The sequence below is a fragment of the Rhinatrema bivittatum genome, chromosome 7, assembly GCF_901001135.1.
Source record: "Rhinatrema bivittatum chromosome 7, aRhiBiv1.1, whole genome shotgun sequence".
NCBI lineage: Eukaryota > Metazoa > Chordata > Amphibia > Gymnophiona > Rhinatrematidae > Rhinatrema > Rhinatrema bivittatum.
In genome coordinates, this window is record NC_042621.1 from 151,553,395 (window position 1) to 151,572,874 (window position 19,480).

Below are 19,480 nucleotides of genomic sequence, written 5' to 3' on the forward strand. Positions count from 1 at the left end.
ATGGAAATTATTTCACTGAATTTTTTTTATAAATGTATTTCTCCAAAGATATGAGATTGATGCAAACATTTGTGTTCAAGCAATTTTCTTGTCTCTGTTAATGATAAGGTGGTTTATTGATTTTAAGTATATTTCAATATTTTAAACTGCCTCAATCTTTTGTTTGAGAATGAGGTAAAGAAATAATGTAACACAAATAAATAAATAATAATGAAATTCCCAGGAAAAACAAAATAAAATGAAAGCTCCTATGTTTAAGTGAATGAAAAAAATTTACAAATTTACATCATAAAAGAGCTTTCCAGTGAATGGGTTTTCTTATACCTTGATCACAAATCATGATAATAATATACCAGAAATTTTCATTAATTGTCAATAAATTATAGCCTGATGGCACAGTGTGAACAGGTTCTCCCATATATATTCTTAGGCCATGTTTATTAACAGGGTATGTATTTTTCTAAACTCTTTACAATCATTATAAGAAACCCCTTATGTATGTTGGGTTACCCTTCTAGAGGTCTCTTCTTTAATCTTTTTCCAGTTTGGCAGGAGAGAGGAGGAAAAACAGTTCTCTCTGCCAGCTTCTTATAACAATATGGAAGATTTAATCCCAGATCGAACTCCTAGGCTGGCCTGCTTCTGTGGCTTTCAAAAGGACTATGCTGAATATCCAGGGTGTTTCCCTCCTCTCAGGAGTAAGTGCTTGATAAACTGAGAGAGGATCCTCCCAAAGAATGGGATATTTTATGATCTGGGAAATTCCATGAAATCAGGGAAGAAAACCCATCAGTTCATGTTGGAAGGGTCCTCAATTCACACAGTTTTAACTACCTCTAACTAGCCTGTGAGTCTGAGTATTGAATTTACAATGCTTCACCCAAAGCGATATTCTATTGGAAGGCTTGGCCTTGTGCTTTGAGCAGCAAACTGAAAACCAGAGAAGCCCAGCTCAAATTTTGCTTCTCCCACATAAGTTGTTGGGCAAGTCATATAACCCTCCATTGTCTCAGAAACAAACCAACCCCCTCTCATTTATCAAAATGCTCTAAGGGCTTATTGCATGCAATAGCACCCTATTGTATGGTGTAATTCTGGAGGGTTGGGTTTACTGTTTTGTGAAGCCCTATCATGCAGCTTTAACTGCATCTTTTATCAGGAGAGAGAGAGAGAGAGAGAAACTAGCCATGATGCCCTGATCCTAGATAGGTATTTATATCTCTATGGGAGGCCCACCTAGTAACTCGAGGTGAGGTTTAGGTATTAGTGTAGGGGTTAGGGGCCACTTTGACATTCAATGTGAGACATATTACCAGAACAGTGCTCTCTTGTGAACATTTGATGACCCTCGGAGTGAGGAAAATCACCCAAAGATGAGATTTGTGCAATGTTCTCTCAACCTCTCTCATATGTAAACATTGTCGTCCGTCCCCGTGGCCCCCCCCCCCCCCCTGGTTGTATATAAGAAATGCCACATGCTGGCACTTATCTCAAAGTGCAAAAAAGTTATTGCAATTTGCAGTGACTTAGCTCTTCATATAAGTATTTGTGCAAATTGTGATAAACTCCCTATTACCATAAAACACACCCCCTTTCCCATCACATGCAATATTTACCACATTTTGATAAATCCAGGCCTTAGATTTTAAATCCTCTAGAGCAGGAAGCTACTTTCTTTACCTGATTGCTACATGCTTTGAGCTCTGATTTGACAAAGTGAATAATTAAATCAGAAATTAAAACAACAGTAAATATGCTACTATGCCAAATGTTTGAAGGAATACCATTCATTAAAAGCACCCTTGACCCTGTAAATATTTTTCTCTAGTAAGCAGACCTTTGTTGGAGCCACTCATATCTTCTTCCTTCTGGTTGTTAGTATCCAACACATGGCTTATAAGTTTTAAAGGGAAATTCAGGTTTAAATGAGAAAATTATAAATCTGTGTTTGAAGGGATCCACTGAAGAGCTTACTCAGCCCTGTATAGTGAATGATTCACCCTTCTAGTTTCCTATGTTTACTACATCCTGTGCTTAACTATGATTATTAATATCCCCCAAGGCTCCCTGATCTGCACTTTATCCTAGCAGAGATTCCAAATGTAAAGCATTAATAAATCAGCAAATATTATATGTTTAGTCACAATGATTGCTTTAATATAGCAAGAAAATTATATTTAAGCATGTGATACATTTTGATGATAAATGAAGCCTTGGAGTTAACTTTATATGATTATTCTTTTCAAATCAGAATTTAAGCACTGTGATTAACATGCATGATCTTAATTAACTAAAGCAGTTTTTCAATATTACTTCTTTGAACCACATTGGCCTTGTTTCTGCTGGTCTGTGTATTGATCTCCACCTAGAAAATGAATCATAGAATTAGTGTAAATGCAGTAGAAAACATTTTTTCTGGCTTCCCGGATTGGTTCCTTCATACTTACTTCCCTGTATAATAATAATTTCTATCTGGACATTTTCTTGAATATTTGTTTTACTTTTTCAATATTGGCATAATAATAGAATTCACTCATTTATCACATTCACCACCACCACCACAAACTTGGCTCTTAACTGACTTAGAGGCTGAAAAAACTATGAGTTTTATTTAATTTCTCTGTCCAATATAGTCCAATATAGCTTATAATATTCTTTACTGATTTTTTGCTATGTTTGCTAGAAATTAGATTTAATGATGTGTGATCATTTCTTATGTTACAAAATGTGCTGTGCTTTTAGATGAATTATAATTACAACTTAGGCTATGTTGACCTTTTCCAATCTACCATATAAATGGGCTTGGACCGACGTGCCGCAAATGCGCAGTAGAGAGCAGCTCTACTGAGCATGCGCGAGAGCACGTCGGTCAGAGGGCAGCAACATGGTGCTGGGAAGGAATGAAGCGGCGGGAAGGAGCAACGGCGACGGCGGCAGCACAGAAGGCCTCCGGGGGGTCTCTCTCTCTCGCGCGGGGAGAAGCGGCAGCACAGACATAGAAATGGGAGGTTTCCAGGGGTCTCTCTCTCGCGTGCGCGCCTCATCACCGAGCGTCGGACGGGCCAGCAACGAGCCCGGTGGAGAGGCGCGCACGAGAGAGAACCCTGGAGACCTCCCATGGAGCAGCGGCGGCGGTATCTAAGTGTCAGGCGCGCCTTCTGGATAAGAGAAGAGGGAGTGGAGGAGGGCTGAGGGAGAGGGACGGGGTTGTGGAGGAGGTGGGAGGGGAAGGAAGAGGATGTGAGTAAGTGGGGAGGGTAAAGTTGTGGAGGACAGAAAAAGGGAGTGGAGGAGGGCTGAGGGAGAGGGAAGGGGTTGAGGAGGTGGGAGGGAAGGAAAGGGAAAATGAGAAGGGATGGAAGGAAGAGGATGTAAGTGGGAAGGGTAAAGTGGAGTAGAGAAAAAGAGGAAGTGGAGGAGGGCTGAGGGAGAGGGGACAAGGGGAAGGAAAGGGAAGGTGAGAGGGGAAGGAAAAGGGAAGAGGATATGACTAAACAAGTGGGAAGGGTAAGAAGTTCTGGAGAAGAGAAAAAAGAGTGGAGGAGGGCTGGGAGAGGGAAGGGGTTGTAGATGAGGTGAGAGGGGAAGGAAAGGAATGATGAGAGGGGATGGAAGGAAAAGGGAAGTTGTGGAGAACAGAGCAGCTCTAACCGTGCCAGTCTGACCGATGGAATCTCGCCTGTTTTAATGGGCTTAACGGCTAGTAATGATATAAAACAGGTAAGACATATATTATTGAAGTAAAATGCAGAAGTGAATCTATGATTGATCAATCTGAAATATGACCCTTTCTTACTAGGGCTGAATTGCTAATTATAAGTAGGACAGGTCATGCTGATTCTGTACTGATGACTCATACTGACACTATTTTCTAGAATGTAAATAAGTCTGATTGTATGAATTGGATGTTGGGAGCACCAAGAGATTGCATGAAATGTGGTCTTTCCCATGTAGCTATATTAGAAAATAAAACTGATAACATTGTACTGCAACAGAATTGTCTATTTTTTGTAGAGTAAATTAAAGGGAAATTTTAAATCACCACAGGGCCTATGTGCTCAAGATTTTCTCTTCTTTTTTTATCTGGAAAAAATGCTTAGTGCATGTTATAAAATCCGGGGTCGGCACGTGCAAGGGGGTGCACACTTGCTCACCTTGCGCGTGCCGAGCCTGAGGGGAGCCCCGATGGCTTTCCCCGTTCCCTCCAAGTCCGCTCTGATTTCGGAGCGGCCTTGGAGGGAACTTTTCTTTTGGTCCCCCCACCCCCCCAGCCCTACCTAAATCCCACCCACCTTATTTTATTTCTTACGCCTGCCTCTTGCAGGCGTATCTTGCGCGCGCCGGCCAGCTGCCACCGCACGAACCTCTGGCACGGCCGCTGTGCTGGAGGACTTGGGACTGCCCCCTTCCCGCCACCCCACCCCCGGCCCTGCCCCTTCTCACCCCCTTTCCACCCCTTTTTCCAAGCCCCGGGACATACGCACGTCCCGGGGCTTGCGCACGCTGCTGAGCCCATGCAAAATAGGCTCGGCGTGCGCAGGAGTAGGTTTTCGGGGGTTATGCACGTCTATTACGCGCATAACCCTTTGAAAATCTACCCCAAAGTTACTTGTATTGAATAATAGTGGGAGTGTTGGAAGGGCAAGGGGGTTTTAAAGGATAGGAGGGTACCTTTCAAACAAAATTATATAGAGGCTTAGAAGAATGCTTGATTTGTAACCCATCTTAAACTAAGATCTGGAGAAGACGAGTAAATAAATCTGAACTCCAAATACAAATACAAAAACTTAATTTTTGCAGGTTATGACTCTAATAGAATCAGATGATAAATATTTTGCATGCTTGTTCAAACCCAGCTGAGTTATGACATTTAAGAAAGGTCCTATATTTCTACTAATCTTTATATTTTCAACCAAATTATTTAATTAATTTTCCACCTATAAAAAGGCTGATATCTCACATAGCATAAAGTGGTCAGGTTATTGCTAAAAATAAAACTGAAATGTGAAGCTCACTTACTCAAATTCAATTATTAAAATCAAAATTGAAATATGGAATAATACAGTACCTTCATAAACAATGGGAGGTTTTAGTAATAGAAATCTTTCCCAAGAATGTATAGCAATTCTTACTCAGTATATAAAATTATCTTTATTATTATTATTACTGCTAAGTAAAACTTTCAATCCTTACTTTGACCTTTCCGTTGGCATTGGTTACCAACTCCCTGCGAGCACTGGGACTGCTGACCACACTGTGACTGCTGACCGCACTGTGACTGCTGACCGCACTGCCCTCCATCATTGCCACCCTTGGAAGAAATGCTTGTCTCTAGAAATTCAAAGCAGAATAGGGTAGGAAGAATGATTTTGACTTGTCTGCTTCAACATGTCATAAAACTAGTAGATGTCACTGCTCGGATTCCCTTCCTGTAGGGGACTATAAATGCTGCTTCCACCGTATTTGAGCCACATCTGCCTTGAAATGAAGTTTTGGGATTGAACCCAGGTCACTCACACAGTACTGTGCAGTGCCGCCACTGTGTCATCAGGCAACCCTGGGGCTTTGAGGATATTATTAAATATAAAATATTATTCATGCCACTTGAGAAAAATGTACCATCTACAAAATTAACACTGAAGGTTTTAAAAGATTTCAAAGGACAAATTATTAAAATAAATTAAAACTTAAGACCATAGCCTTGACCTTTCTGTTGGCATGAATCAACTCCAACCTGTGAGCCCATGGTGCTCTGATACGACTGTCCTCCACAACCACTGCCTTTGCCACTTGTGGATGTTTCTGATGTCATAGAATAAAAAAGAAAAGAAAAGGAAGTGTGAGTCTGTGAAGCTTCTGTATTCTCAGCTTCAAGATCTCATGAAACTTCATTCAAACAAACTGGAGTTTTATCTCGATTTCTAACTTGTTCTTTGTAAGATGTATTTGTCTGTTGCATTGCAGAATAAAGCAGAATAGGAAGAATGATTCTATGATAGTTTTGTCTTCTCTGCTTCAAAACATCATGAATCTGCATTTGTAATTTCCTGAAGTTTTCCCTGCATTTACAAAATTGTTTCCATGTTGGCAGAGAACATGATTCTCTCCACAATCTTGTAGGCATTAATCACCCTGAGTCTGTCCAGAAGGCATCTCTGTTGGGATTCCCTTCATTGGGAGACCATAAATGCTGCTTCCACAGTATTCCAGCCCTGTCTGCCTTGAAATCAATTTGGGGAATTGAACCCATGCAACCCACACAGCAGTGTGCAGCATGGCCACTTGTAATCAGACCAACCCGGGTCTTGAAAACAATTATTAAATATAAAATATGATTCATGCTGCTTGTGAAAAATTTACTATCTTAGCTACAAATCTCACTCAGCAATTTTTAAAGGGTTTGTAAGAAAAATTATTAAAATAAAACTTATGACCATAGCCTTGATCTTTCTGTTGGCATGAATCAACTCCAACCTGTGAGCCCCCTGTGCTCTGATATGACTGTCCTCCACAAGCACTACCTTTGCCACTTGTGGATGTTTCTGATGTCATAGAATAGAATAGAATAGAATAGAATAGGAAGTGTGAGTCTGTGAAGCTTCTGTATTCTATGCTTGAACATATCCTGAAACATCATTCAAAACCAGCTGGAGTTTTGCATCTATTTTTAACTGGTTTCTTAGAAGATGTACTTGTGTCTTATATTGCATAAAAAAACAAAGTAAGAAGAATGATTTTATGTATGAAACTTTAGTCTTTTCTGCTTTAGCATATCATAAACTTGCATTTGTAACTACCTGGAGTTTTCCTTGCATTTTAAAAGTGTTTTCATGTTGTGCAGTATCACAGCAAATACCTATGGCCAGAGGATATACCCATAATTCTCTCCAAAACTGGTATGCAAGGCACTGTGAAACTGACCACTATGTTAATGTGTTTCAGTCACAGTTAGGGCTCTCTTCCTCTGAGGGCTGTAAATGCTGCTTCTGCAGTATTCCAGCCCTTTCTGTTTAAGAAGTTGCACCCAAGTTGCGGTTTGAACCAGGGTCTCCCTCACAACAATGTTTTGTAGGGGTGTGCATTCATTTGCAACGCATTGGCAAGCCGCAACGTATATGCCAAATTTGTTGTATTCGTGGGGGTCACGAAACGTATGGCGAATCCCCACGAATACAATATATCACTAACGAATAAACCCCCACCCTCCTGACTCCCCCCCCACCCCCAAGACTTGCCAAATGTCCCTGGTGGTCCAGCGGGGGTCCTGGAGCCATATCCTGCACTCGGGCCGTCGGCTGCCAGTATTCAAAATGGCGCCGATAGCCTTTGTCCTTACTATGTCACAGGGGCTACCGGTGCCATTGGTCGGCCCCTGTCACATGGTAGGAGCACAAGATGGCGCCGGCTGTCCAATGTTAATTCCGTATACACCTAATCACTATCTTAACTCTTCTCAACAGTAGCTTTTGAAAGCTCCCAGCTTTAGAGAAATTAGGCTAGAAAGAATTAGGGAACTGGCCTTTGTATTTTTATCTCCCTCATTTTGGGATTCCCTGACCTTTATACCATGTCTTCAAATGGATTACAAGGAATATACAAAGGGTCTGAAAGTGTTCCTGTTCTGAAGGGCCTATGAAGAATAATTATGATTAATTTAATTTTCCTTCTCTTTTGGTATGGTCCATGAAGAACATTTTATAATTCTTTAGTTTTAATTATATCCTTTATACATTTTGATTTTATATTGTTCAAAAGATATTATTGCCCGATATTTCAAGTTTTTTATCTCATTTATTCTTGATGTGTATGTTTATTTTATTTTTTATTTTTAGAGAATGTAAGGTATTGTTTCTCTTAATTGTATATCAGCTTGGTTTTTACTTTGAATGGAAGAAATTATTTTTCCCAAATGCATTAAACTAACTAAGGGGGTCATTTTCTAAAGGGATTACATATCATAGCTAAATTGGGGCGGAATTGGAGCGGAGTCTGCATTGGAAGAGGAGGAGTCAGGGTGGCGTTGGGGGCAGACTCCACGATGACTTTTCTGATGGCGAAAAGGTAGGACACCTTATCGCTGCCAGTAGCGGGCCCAATAGTGCCTCCTTTCATGGTGGCGCTATTGGGCGGGAAAGCCAGCATCGATAACACCACGGTGGTGTGATTACTGCCGGCTTTCACAGGCCCGCCCCCCGCTTGCCCTCCGCCCCCCAGTACCGCTGAATTCATAGAGCCGGCCCTAAATATCACATTAAATGTAGCATACTTTAACATTGAAACAAAGAGCTGCAAATTCAGGACTCTGTTTCACTTAAACACCTTTGACTTTATGACCTTGCGCAGGAGATATTACATCTTTCTGCTCAATTTTATATTGTAAGCTGTGTTGGACAGGGGCATTTATTTATTTATTTATTTATTTATTTATTTATTTGAAGTCTTTTATAAACTGAGGTATAGCAAGCTGCCTTCACTCCAGTTTACATTTTAACAACTTATTACAGATAAAGGACAATATAACCGAGTAACTTATTAACTGAAATCCTTATTACCTTCTAAGAACAAGCGACATAAACATAATAAGCATAGGTCATGTAGTGTGCGGGTAGTGTACAAACAATGTACAAATAAGTATTGATACATATGTTACATAATAACATGAGTGATTTGGGATTCTCTTTCTATGGTAGAATTGGGTAAGGAACGGGAGGATTATATCTCTGGGATCGGTCAGAGTCAAGCTAGATTGAGCAAAAATATTCACTTTTTAGGAGTCTAAGATTGGGTGTGAATAGTCAAGGGAGAGGTTCTCATAGTAAGATTAGTGCAATTATAATTGGGAGGGATAATGTTTCAGAGCGGTTGCGTTTGGCTTAGCCAACACCATCTGGAAATGTCTGTCTGAATAACCATGTTTTGATTTCCTTATTGAATGTTTTGAAGTTGCTGAGTGTGCTTAGGTGATCTGGTAAGGAGTTCCATAATTTCGGTCCCGCGATTGAGAAGACTCTGTTCCTAGTGTTGGAAAGCTTTGCTGAAGGAAGAGAGGGAATGACTAGGTGCAGTTTGTTGGAGGTTCTCGTCGTTCATTGTGATTTGTGTATCTGAATCATGTTATCGAGGGTGGTGTTGTCTGCTTTGTACATTGCATTGTGTAGTAATGTTAAAGTTTTGAATTTAATTCTTTGTTCAACCGGTAGCCAGTGAAGACTTTTTAGAACAGGGGTGATGTGGTCTGATTTTTTCTTGCCGGTTAGTACTCTGGCAGTGACATTCTGTAGCAATTGGAGCGGTTTTAGTGCGGATTTTGGAAGGCCAATCAGGAGTGAGTTGCCGTAATCGAGGCTGGTAAAGATAAGAGATTGAAGGACGGTTCTGAAATCTTGTTGGTGTAGTAGCGGTTTAAGATGTTTGAGAATGTGAAGTTTATGAAAGCCTTCTTTGGTTTTCGTTGTGATGTCTTAGTTCATTGTCGATCCAGATCCCGAGGTCCTTTGCATTGTTCTTCAGTTGGATGTTGGTGTTGTCAATTTGTAAGGAAGGCATTGGGGATATTTGTCCTGTGTTATTTCTTTCGATGAGGATGCATTCTGTTTTGCACATGTTGAGGCATAACTTTAGGTGGTTCAGCATGTTTCTAATTGAGATAAGGTGGTTGGCTGTTAGGCTCAATGCATCTTCAATTGTTGAGGTTATTGGAATGAGAGTTGAATGTCGGCGTACATATAAAAAGTTACGCCTAGACTTGAGATGAGTTGGCATAGTGGGAGTAGGTAAATATTAAAGAGGGTGGCTGAGAGGGTGGATCCTTGTGGTACCCCTGTTTCGAGGGGGAGGGGATCAGAAGAGTTGTTGTTAAGGGTGACTTTGAAGAACCTGTCTTTTAGGAAAGATGTGAACCAGTTAAGAGTTTTGCCTGAAAGACCTATGCTTGCAAGTCTTGATATCAGGCTGTTGTGGTCTACAGTGTCGAATGCAGCAGAGAGATCGAGTAGGATTAGTAAATGGCTTAGTTTGTTGTCGAAGCCTCTTATTATTTTGTCTGATATATTGAGTAGCAGTGTTTCTGTGCTGTGGTTCTTCCTGAAACCATGTTGTGAAGGATGTAGAATATTGTTCTCTAGGTGTTCATTGAGCTGTAACAGTGCTGCTTTCTCTGTCATCTTTGCGAGTAAGGGAAGGTTAGATAGAGGACGGTAATTATTCAAATCATCAAGATCCAGGTTCTTTTTTTTTAATATTGGTGTGATTGTTGCGATTTTTAATTTAGTTGGTAGCTCACCTTCTTCTAGTGATTTGTTTATAATTGCAGCTATGGTTGGGGCGATGATGTGTGCCATTTCCTTTAACTCTCGGGTTGGGATTATATCAAGATCATGACAAGCTGGGTTTATTTTTCTTAGCATTTTTTCTGTTTCAGTATTTGAAATTGGGTCGAAATTTGACCATGGCGTTATGGTTGTTGTGCTCAAATGTTCTTCTGTGATCGGGGATTTGTTGAAGGTGCCCGTAATTTTGCTTATTTTATTCTTAAAGAACATGGCAAGTTCTTGGCTTAAATTATTTGTGTCGGATGTGGAGGTGTTGTTATTCTCATCTATGAGGTTTCTTACAATGTTAAAGAGGGAGTTGGAGCTATTTGTGGAGTTTTTTTTCTTTTGACTATAGTAATCGCGTTTGGTGTTCAGAATCATTTTTTTGTAGAAGGCGAGTTGTGTGCGGTATCTTTGTAGGGTTACTAGGCATTTCGATTTTCGCCATTCTTTTTCCATCTTCCTCAGGTTGGATTTCATTGATCTCAGTTGAGAGTTGAACCATGGGTTTTTTTTCCCTCTGTTTTGTTTTTTTTTAATCAATTTCAATTTCTCGGTATTTATGTTATTTGCAGTTTGTTCTGTAAGGTGAAACCAGGATTGAGTAGCATTGTTTGTATGGAAGAGGTCCTGATTTGCTAGTTGCTTTCCTAGTTCTTGTTGGAGTAAGTTGGGCTGGAAGGGTGATCTGTATTTGAATGACAGTGGTTTGTTTGTTCTTGTTATGTTGTTGGTTTTTACTAGTGTCCTGCATTGTAAGAGGTAGTGGTCGGACCAGGGGACTGGTTTGGTTGATATTGATGTATCTGAGAAATAGTTGTTGGGGAAGATCAGGTCTTAAGTGTGACCTGCTTTATGAGTGGGGTTGTTAACTAGTTGGTTCAGGTTTAGGCTGGATAGCATGTCGATCAAGGTTTGACAGTTTTGTGATCTGGGGTTAGCATCTGTGTGGAGGTTGAAATCCCTGAGTAATATGGTCGGTTTTTTCCTGCTAATGTTTGTTATTAAGAATTCTAAGTCTACATCCTTGTCTAGAAGTTTGGGAGGGCAGTATACTAGACATAATTGTAGGCATTCTGAGTCAAATAGAGCAATTTCATATTTCTTAGGGAGGTTGTGAGGTATCGGTTTCATTGCGAGATGCTTTTTTATGATGAGGAGTAGTCCTCCTCCTCTGTGAGACTTCCGTGGGACTGAAAATAAGTTGTAAGCATTGTTGGTTAGATGATTTGTTAGCACTTGATCGGTATTTTTAAACCAGGTTTCGGTTATGGCGATGAAGTTGGGGTTCTTTTCTAGGATTATGTCTGATATTAGAATGAATTTCTTGGTTAAAGATTGGGCATTTATCAGAAAGAAGGTGAGATAAAATAGGTTTTTGATATGTTTCATGAGTGGGATGTTAATCAGGTATCTGTTTCTTTTCTGATGAGTCACATTGGGGGTGAATCCATCATCAATTTGTTTGGAGTTTCTTGGGGTGCTCGAGCGACCCTCTGGTCTTGTAGTCATGGGCTAAGTGTTGTCATGTTGGAGAAGATGTTTATGGACGGGAGGGAGGGAGGAGGATTTTGGGAGGAGGTCTGGATGAGTGAAGGAAGAGGCAGTAGCTGAAATTTGATGGGATGATAATTGGATGAGGTCTGTGAGAGTGGTACAGTTGATTAGGAAGATTGTTTGCTGAGGAGCAGATGATTTATTGTTGTGATTCGGATGAGTGTTGGATGAGTTAGGATGAGTGCTGGATGGGTTAGAATGAAGTCAGAATGAGTGCTGGATGCAGTCGGGGAGAATGCTGGATGGAGTCGGGATGAATGCTGGTTGAATGTTGGATGAGAGCAGATGAAGTCAAGTTGAATGCTGGATGAGAGCAGATGAAGTCATGGTGAATGCTGGATGGGGTCAGGGTGAGTGTTGAATGAAGTCAGGATGCGTTCTGGATGGAAGCGGATGATGTTAGAGTGAATGCTGGATGTAGATAGGGTGAATGCTGGATGAAGCCTGTATGCAGCTGGCTGATGTCAGGGTGAGATCAGGACGAGTGCCGGTGAGGTTTGAGTAGGATGGAAGGTTGCTGGTGGAAGCTGGATGGACGTTTGAAGAGGTTGAATGGATGCCTGGGAGGGTTTTTGCGAGTGTTGGAGTTGTATGTTTTAGGTGTAGATGGTTACGCTGTCCGAGAGAGGGAGAGGCCCTTGGTCCTGGGGCACTCCAAGGGGTGCGCTAAGGGGCAGGCCCCTTATGTCGTGCTCCTTCGGACATGCGACGCCTGGCGTGCGACGCTGCTGGGAGGCGTGAAGATTTAAAGCCCTTCCCAGCGCCTTCTGATAGGCCTAGAGCCTCTCAGGGGGCGTGTCACTCACCGCGTGAGTTGGTCGGCTTCTTTTTCTATTTTATTTTTCGCTTTCTCTCTTGTTTTTTGTTGTGTTGTGTTTCCGTTGGCCTCCTCTGCACACATTTAAATCATGTGCAATAACTATTGCACTGCTGAATACACTGATGACACTATTTTGTATAACTAATAAATTATGGGGGCCAAGGAAGGTAAAATATTGCACATGCTTAAGGAAACAGGATAATCTAGGCACATTCATTTGTTTTAATATGATTAAATTGCATTGAAAATTGCCCTGAATGTTATCATATTCATTCTCTTTAATTAGGTCTTTTTGTGTTACTCCAATAAATGTTTTTGGCATATACTTGATGCCTCAAGAAAATAACAGAAAAGAACCTACTTTATAAATTGTGTAAAAGAATGAACACTTTGTGTCATCTTTACCTCATCCACATTTTCTGTGATTCAGTTTGTCAGTAATTTTTCATGGTTTGAAATTATAGCTCTCTTATTAAGATATTTATTGACTTGAGAGTTATACCTGGTGGTAGCACGTGTTAGCTAGGCTAGTAAATTTCCAACAGCAGGTAGAGTTTTCTAGCCATAGATTTTCTGCTGGCTTAAAGAATCCCCAAAGGCTTAATTGACCAGTCATGGCTTTGAAAAATGTCTTTGCAATAATTATTTGCTGAGTCAAGTGAATGAAAATATTTCTAGCCTACATTAGAAAACTGGAACAGAGAGCCTCAGGTATATTGGAGAAGAATAATCCCCACTTCATAAGCTTTTGGGGACATCCCCACTTTTAACTGCATAATACATTATCATCTTCAGTGCAGAATGAATTAGTCACATTTTTCCTTTTCAGACATGCATAGTTATTCATAGGTAACTAACATCTTGAACAGGGTGGAGAAACCAAGTGAAGTATGATAAAAGAATGATGCCAGCAGAAAGAAAGACCAGGAAGTGTTATATTTTGATAGTGCAATTAGGTTCAGTCACTGGGTAGAGGTAGGGCACTTTGGTACCTCCCAATGTATGCAGATCTTTTTCCTTCTGTTGCCCAGGAGAAGATGGAGGAAGCTTTCAAGCTCTAGGCAAGGTGATGGTAGTAATCCATAAACTATTCTTCTTGCACCAAGAAAAATGAGCTCTGGAGGACTTGATGGGAGACACTCAACTTTATCAGAAAGCTTTTCAGTGAATGTAATTTTATGATAGTATTATTAATCTCTTTAGCTGCGTGTATTCACCATATTTCTTCTCTTGATGCCATTAATGTTTTCAATGTAAGAGTCAGCAAAAGAACATGTCTTTCTTGACCAATATTTGTATTATATTTCCAGTATAATAAACTCCCTTTGTTTACCAATAAAGGCTTTTTTTTTTTTTTACTATAGATGAAGGTTTATGAATCATAGCCATTTAGATTGTGGGCCATCTTTAATAGGATTGACGCAGATGATACCAAATCTATAACAGGGAAGTAAGCCAGGAAGGTGTGGAAATCATGAGGAGTGATCTAGTGAAGACCAAAGAATGGTCCAGAGTCTGGCAGCTGAGATTTAATACTAAGATATGCAGAATCTTGCATTGAGCTATTAAGAGCCTGTTCTTAATAGCCACTCTTGTGATAAAGACCTGATTAAAAGAGCAGGGCAAAACATGAATGGAAAAGAGCACAAGCAGGCGAGGAGGTAGGAGGTCAGGGATGGAAGAGGTGAGGGGAGTGGAGGTGGACAGGTGAGGTGAGGTGGGAAGAGGTAGGGGGAGTGGAGGTGGGCAGGTGAGGAGATGGGCCCGAGAAAGAGATGACAAGGTATGGGAAGGGGGAGTAGTAAGGAAGGGGATGGCATAGGACAGAGATAGCAAGGATATGGGAAGGGGAGGTGGCTTGGGGTTGAGCTCTCACTTAAAAGGTTTATGCTTACCATACAAACCCATCCTAGATCTGCCCTATAGTTTCTGCTCCAAGCGTGTGGCCATGTCTACAGGGCACAGCTTGGCCCTAATGACAGCCCCAGCTCCATCTCGACTGTATGTTTTCAAAGGGCAGAGAGTGATTGGGCATTGTGTGATAGGAGTAGTCAATTTAGCCACGGTGTTCTCCCCACCACCACAACTGCGAAGAGTGGGACCCATATGGCATCCTATTGTCCTTGGCATGGTAAGGATAATTTTACAGCTTTGGATTCAGATGGGCTGTGTTTTCATGTATTCTGTAGGAAGGCTGGGTGACCTTTGTCTTAAAAATGGCTGGTTATTCACAACCAGAGCCCCAGCACTGGCCATTCCAATGACGAAGTGTGCTGCCATGCTGTGCCAGTAATTGATTTTAAAATAATGTTGTAAGTGAGCTAGGCTGGAGGGCTTAGCAAAAACCCCACTGCCATCACCCCAACCCTCCTCTCCATATCAGCTGGGTAGATAGAGTCATACAGCTCTAGCTGTGTCTAGCTTTGCACTAACAGCAACACTGGCAACATAACAATCAAGTCCTTAATTTGTTCAGATAACTAAGTTAGATAAGGCTGAATAAATGTGTTATCCATCTAACTTATCTAGATAAGTTTGGCTCACAAAGAAATCCCTGGAAACCCCTTACTTAGTCAGATAAATTGTATCCAGGAAATTTTTTGTTATGCTCAGGCTTGTGAACCCTTGGCTGACAGGAGGACGGTATACCTTTCAGAAGATCCGTAGGTTCTCTCATCGGGTGGCGAGGCAGAGCAGAAGATGGGACCAGCTGACCCTCGGCACTGGAGACTGAGGCGACTGCGGAGACGGATGAAGAGACAAGAAGAGGAGCTGTGTCTTCACCACTGGAAGTCTGTGGTCCCCGCAGGAGGAGCTCGTAGGGACCCAGACTGCTGGGACTTAGGTGTAGCCAAGTCATCATAGCTACAATCCGTGCTCTGAAACTGCAGATCACAACTCCCTCTAGTGTCTGGTGTCTGGTACACTGTGAATCTGGACAGTAGGTGTCACTGAAATCTTTCAGTAAAGGATAAAGGCCCAGGCAGGGAAGCTTCCATTCTTGTGATGAATGAATGGCTACATAGATGATATTGCCAAGAGTGTTTTGGCTTTCGGTTCATAGGACTATATTTCAAGGACTTCTGAGCAGAAATGGGGTCCAACAGTCAAAGAAGAGGCACAATGCCAGAACAGACTGACAACCTACTGAGGAAAGCTTTAAATTAGGATAATCAGGAATGGGTAAACAAAGTTCCAAGGTAAGTAAAAGTACTTGGGTAAGTGAATTTTTAAAGAGAAGTGTGTTAGAAAGAGTAGCATCTGGAAAACTGTGTCCCTGGTGCTCACATAATGTGAAATATAGTCCTAGATCTAAAGGCAGTCATGGAAAAGGCTAGCTTGGATGTAGTGGTTGTCATGGAAACATGGTATACAGAAAACCATGACTGAGATACACTTGTACTGGGCTGTAATCTATTTAGGGGGACCAGGTAGGGAAAAAGGGAGGAGGGATGGTGCTGTACAGTCATAACACAAATTTGCGGATGACACATAATTATAGAGAATAGTAAATTCTCAAAAGGATTGTGAGAAATTGCAAGAGGATCTTGTGAGACTTGAAGACTGGGCTTCCAAATGGAAGATGAAATTTAAAATGGCAAAGTGCAAGGTGATGCATAAAGGGAAAAATAACCTTTGCTGTAGTTAGAAGACACTCAGAATCATTTTGTAGTTACCTCCCAGGTAAGAGATCTAGGCGTCATAATTAGGGATGTGAATCGTATTTCTGACGATTGAAAATAACGTATGATATTTTCAAAATCGTCAGAAATCGGGGGCTCCCCGAAACCGATAGGAAATCCCCACTAAATTGTTTGTGGGGGTTCTCTTATCGTTTTGGGGGAGGGTGGGAAAAACAGCACACAAAAATAACCCCTAAACCCACCCCAACCCTTTAAAACTAATCCCTTAGCTTCCCCCACCCTCCCGACCCCCCCAAAAACGTTTTACAGGTACCTGGTGGTCCAGTGGGGGTCCCGGGAGCGATCTCCCGCTCCCGGGCCATTGGCTGCCACTAATCAAAATGGTGCCGATGGCCCTTTGCCCTTACCATGTGACAGGGTATCCATGCCATTGGCCGGCCCCTGTTACATCGAGGGAGCACTGGATGGCCGGCGCCATCTTTAAAAATGGTGCGGGCCATCCAGTGCTCCCACCATGTGACATGCATTTGCATGTTGAGGGCGCTATTAGATGCCGCGGGTTTGATGCGCATTTTCCTCCCCTTACTGAATAAGGGGTAAGGGAAAATGCATGTCCAAGAGCAGGCTAACAGTGCGCTCCGTCGGAGCGCACTGTACTGTATCGGCCTGTATGTAAATGTAAATGTAAATGTATTTACTATTTCAGATAATAGAAGGGCTAGGGGCATTCCATGAAGTTAGCAAGTAGCACATTTAAAAGAAATTGCATAACATTCTTTTTCATTCAACACTTAGTTAAGTTCTGGAATTTATTACCAGAAGATGTGGTTACTGCAGTTAGTGTAGCTGGGTTTATAAAAGGTTAGGATAAGTTTGTAAAGGAGAAGTCCATAAACAGCTATTAATCTTTAACGAATAGTAGCTTGAGATCTATTTAATGTTTGGGTGCTTGCCAGGTACTTGTGACTTGTTTTGGCCTCTGTTGGACACAGGATGTTGAACTTGATGGACCCTTGGTCTGACCCATTATGGCACATCTTATGTTCTTATGATCACCCTCTACCCCATGACCCAGCATCGTATTTGCAGGGTTTTCAATGGAATGGGTCTTCCCAGGGACTTTAGCTTTTTCAGACTGCTCCCCCTCTCACCCAGCGCCAGTGTCTTCTTTAACCAGGAAAGTGCTGTTCCTGCAGCCAGAGCCTGCATCTCTTCTGTCCTTCCTGCTGAGCTGTTTGATCTGTGGGGCTCTCTATGGGTACGGAGCCCAACATAGTTCAAATATTTAACATTTTAACTGCTCTCAGCAAGAAGGAAAGAAGAGGTATCAGCACTGGCTGCAGGAAGAGCATTCTTCTGGTTCAAGGCACCAATGCTGGGAGGAAGGTGGATCAGCCTGGAGAAGATGTAGACACCAGGCAGATACTTCTTTTGAAATCATGCATATAAGATGCTGGGTTGGGGGTTAGAGCAGGAATGGTGTGTATTTGAGCTTCCCTGCATTGGAACTGTTATCTTACAGGGGCAGGGAGCATGTAAAATTATTTTCCCCTTCACTCCCTGCTGATTTATGAATTTCCTTCCTTGCAGCTTCTCTACTTTCAATCCAGGACTCCTCACAGTTTGGTCCCCCCCACCAATGGAAGCAGCTGAAAGCAGGGAAAGCCATTAGTTACTTCTGGGTTTGTCTTGACTAAAGGCATTCCGAGGCTGCTGCTGCTGCTGTCTCTTTATCTCTCTGGAGCTTCTCTTTTTCCCCAAAATTGGCTGATCTTTGCAGCAGCAGCAGCAATAGCTCTCAGCATGTTCCTGCCACTGCCCTAATGTGGCACAGGTCTTCCTGGAATTGCCACTGCTTCTCTACCGGCTTCCTCTAGGCAGGAGAGAGAGCAAACAGGGGGAAAGAATAAGAGGGTGATGTGTAGAAGAGAGAGCAGAAGAGACAGGAATGAAGACACTGAGCAGAGAGTGAGGAGAGAGATCAGGAGTGAAAAAAGGAGATGCTAAGCAGATAATGAGCTAAGGGAAAGAGAGCAGTAACAAGAAAAATAGCAAGTGGGGAGAGGGGACAGATAGATTAGGGGGAGAAAGAGGGAGATGTTAGGCAGAAGAGAGAGATTCTGGGCAGAGTATAAGGGGTAAAAGAGAGGTGAGATGCTGGAGTGAGAGGAAGAAAGAGACTGGTGAGGAGTGTGGAATGGTATGCGGATTGAGAGAGAGACTGGTGATGATTGGGTGGAGGATGAAGAAAGAGACTGGTGGGGATAAGGTAAAGATTGAGAAAGCTTCCAGCAGCTGTAGAATTCCCTTTACCCCTGTTTCTTAAAGGGGACACCCCTTCCTCACCCACACCACTACTCATTCCCCTTGTTTTTTGGTTCCTTGGCTTTTGCTGTGTAAAAGGTTGGTCACCACTGGGAAAAGGGCATTCTCCTCTGTCCTACCTCCCTTGAGTCCTGAGTTCAGTCCTTCCAGATCTGCTGTCTGGTGGGAAGAGGGTGGGCATGAGGTATTTGTAGAAAATTTCTCTGGGCTTGTTTGTAGGTGAAAGTTTGTGCGGCTCTCGCAAATGCTTAGGAGTTTATTCTAAAGTGAGAAAGTGATGATTATTTTGGCCAACGTTTGCTACTGGACAGGATGATGTTCCAGGTGGGGGCAGGAAGATGCAGAAATGCCCCTTACTGGGATGGACAGCTACAGGTACACCCAGAGCTGCAAGAAACCCATTTCCATGAGGGAGATTTTATGGTCACTCCTGAATTTGAACTTGCATCCTAAAACAGTTCCGAATTCTACCCATTCACTTCAGTGCTGCAGGTCCCATAATGCCTCAGGGATAGGGTTGTCAGGAATCTAGGACTGACCTAAAATCTCCTTCCTGAAACAGGATAACTTGGCAGCTCTCTACATCCTGTTCTGAAAGGGGGCAGCTGTTAGAGTTGGCCAGGCAAGAATTTTAGTGATGGATCTGTCCTGTACACTGAAGGTTGGCATTGTGCTGCCCAGAGCCAAGTGGTCCTTGGGAGGGGGGAAGATCAGAATTACTGATGGAATAAAATAAACCATGAAATCACTGCATTAGAAATCAGGTCTGCGGGCATCTCCTTTCTCCCCAGTATTCTCTTGTTAACATTCAATCAAATTAA

At 42.1% G+C, this 19,480-nt stretch overlaps 1 protein-coding gene across 1 annotated transcript in view; it reads right to left on the minus strand.

The window, feature by feature from the left end:
- Positions 1–2,217: 2,217 nt before the first annotated feature.
- The window catches only part of LOC115095532 (loricrin-like), a 75,704-nt gene continuing 58,441 nt past the window's right edge, over positions 2,218–19,480 (minus strand). The window contains exons 15-18 of the mRNA XM_029609376.1: positions 6,432–6,440; positions 5,735–5,802; positions 5,194–5,331; positions 2,218–2,365 (exon numbers count right to left, since the gene is read on the minus strand). Of these exons, the coding sequence (XP_029465236.1) occupies positions 2,291–2,365; positions 5,194–5,331; positions 5,735–5,802; positions 6,432–6,440 (290 nt within the window). The 3' untranslated portion in view covers positions 2,218–2,290. The remainder of the gene's footprint in view (positions 2,366–5,193; positions 5,332–5,734; positions 5,803–6,431; positions 6,441–19,480) is intronic.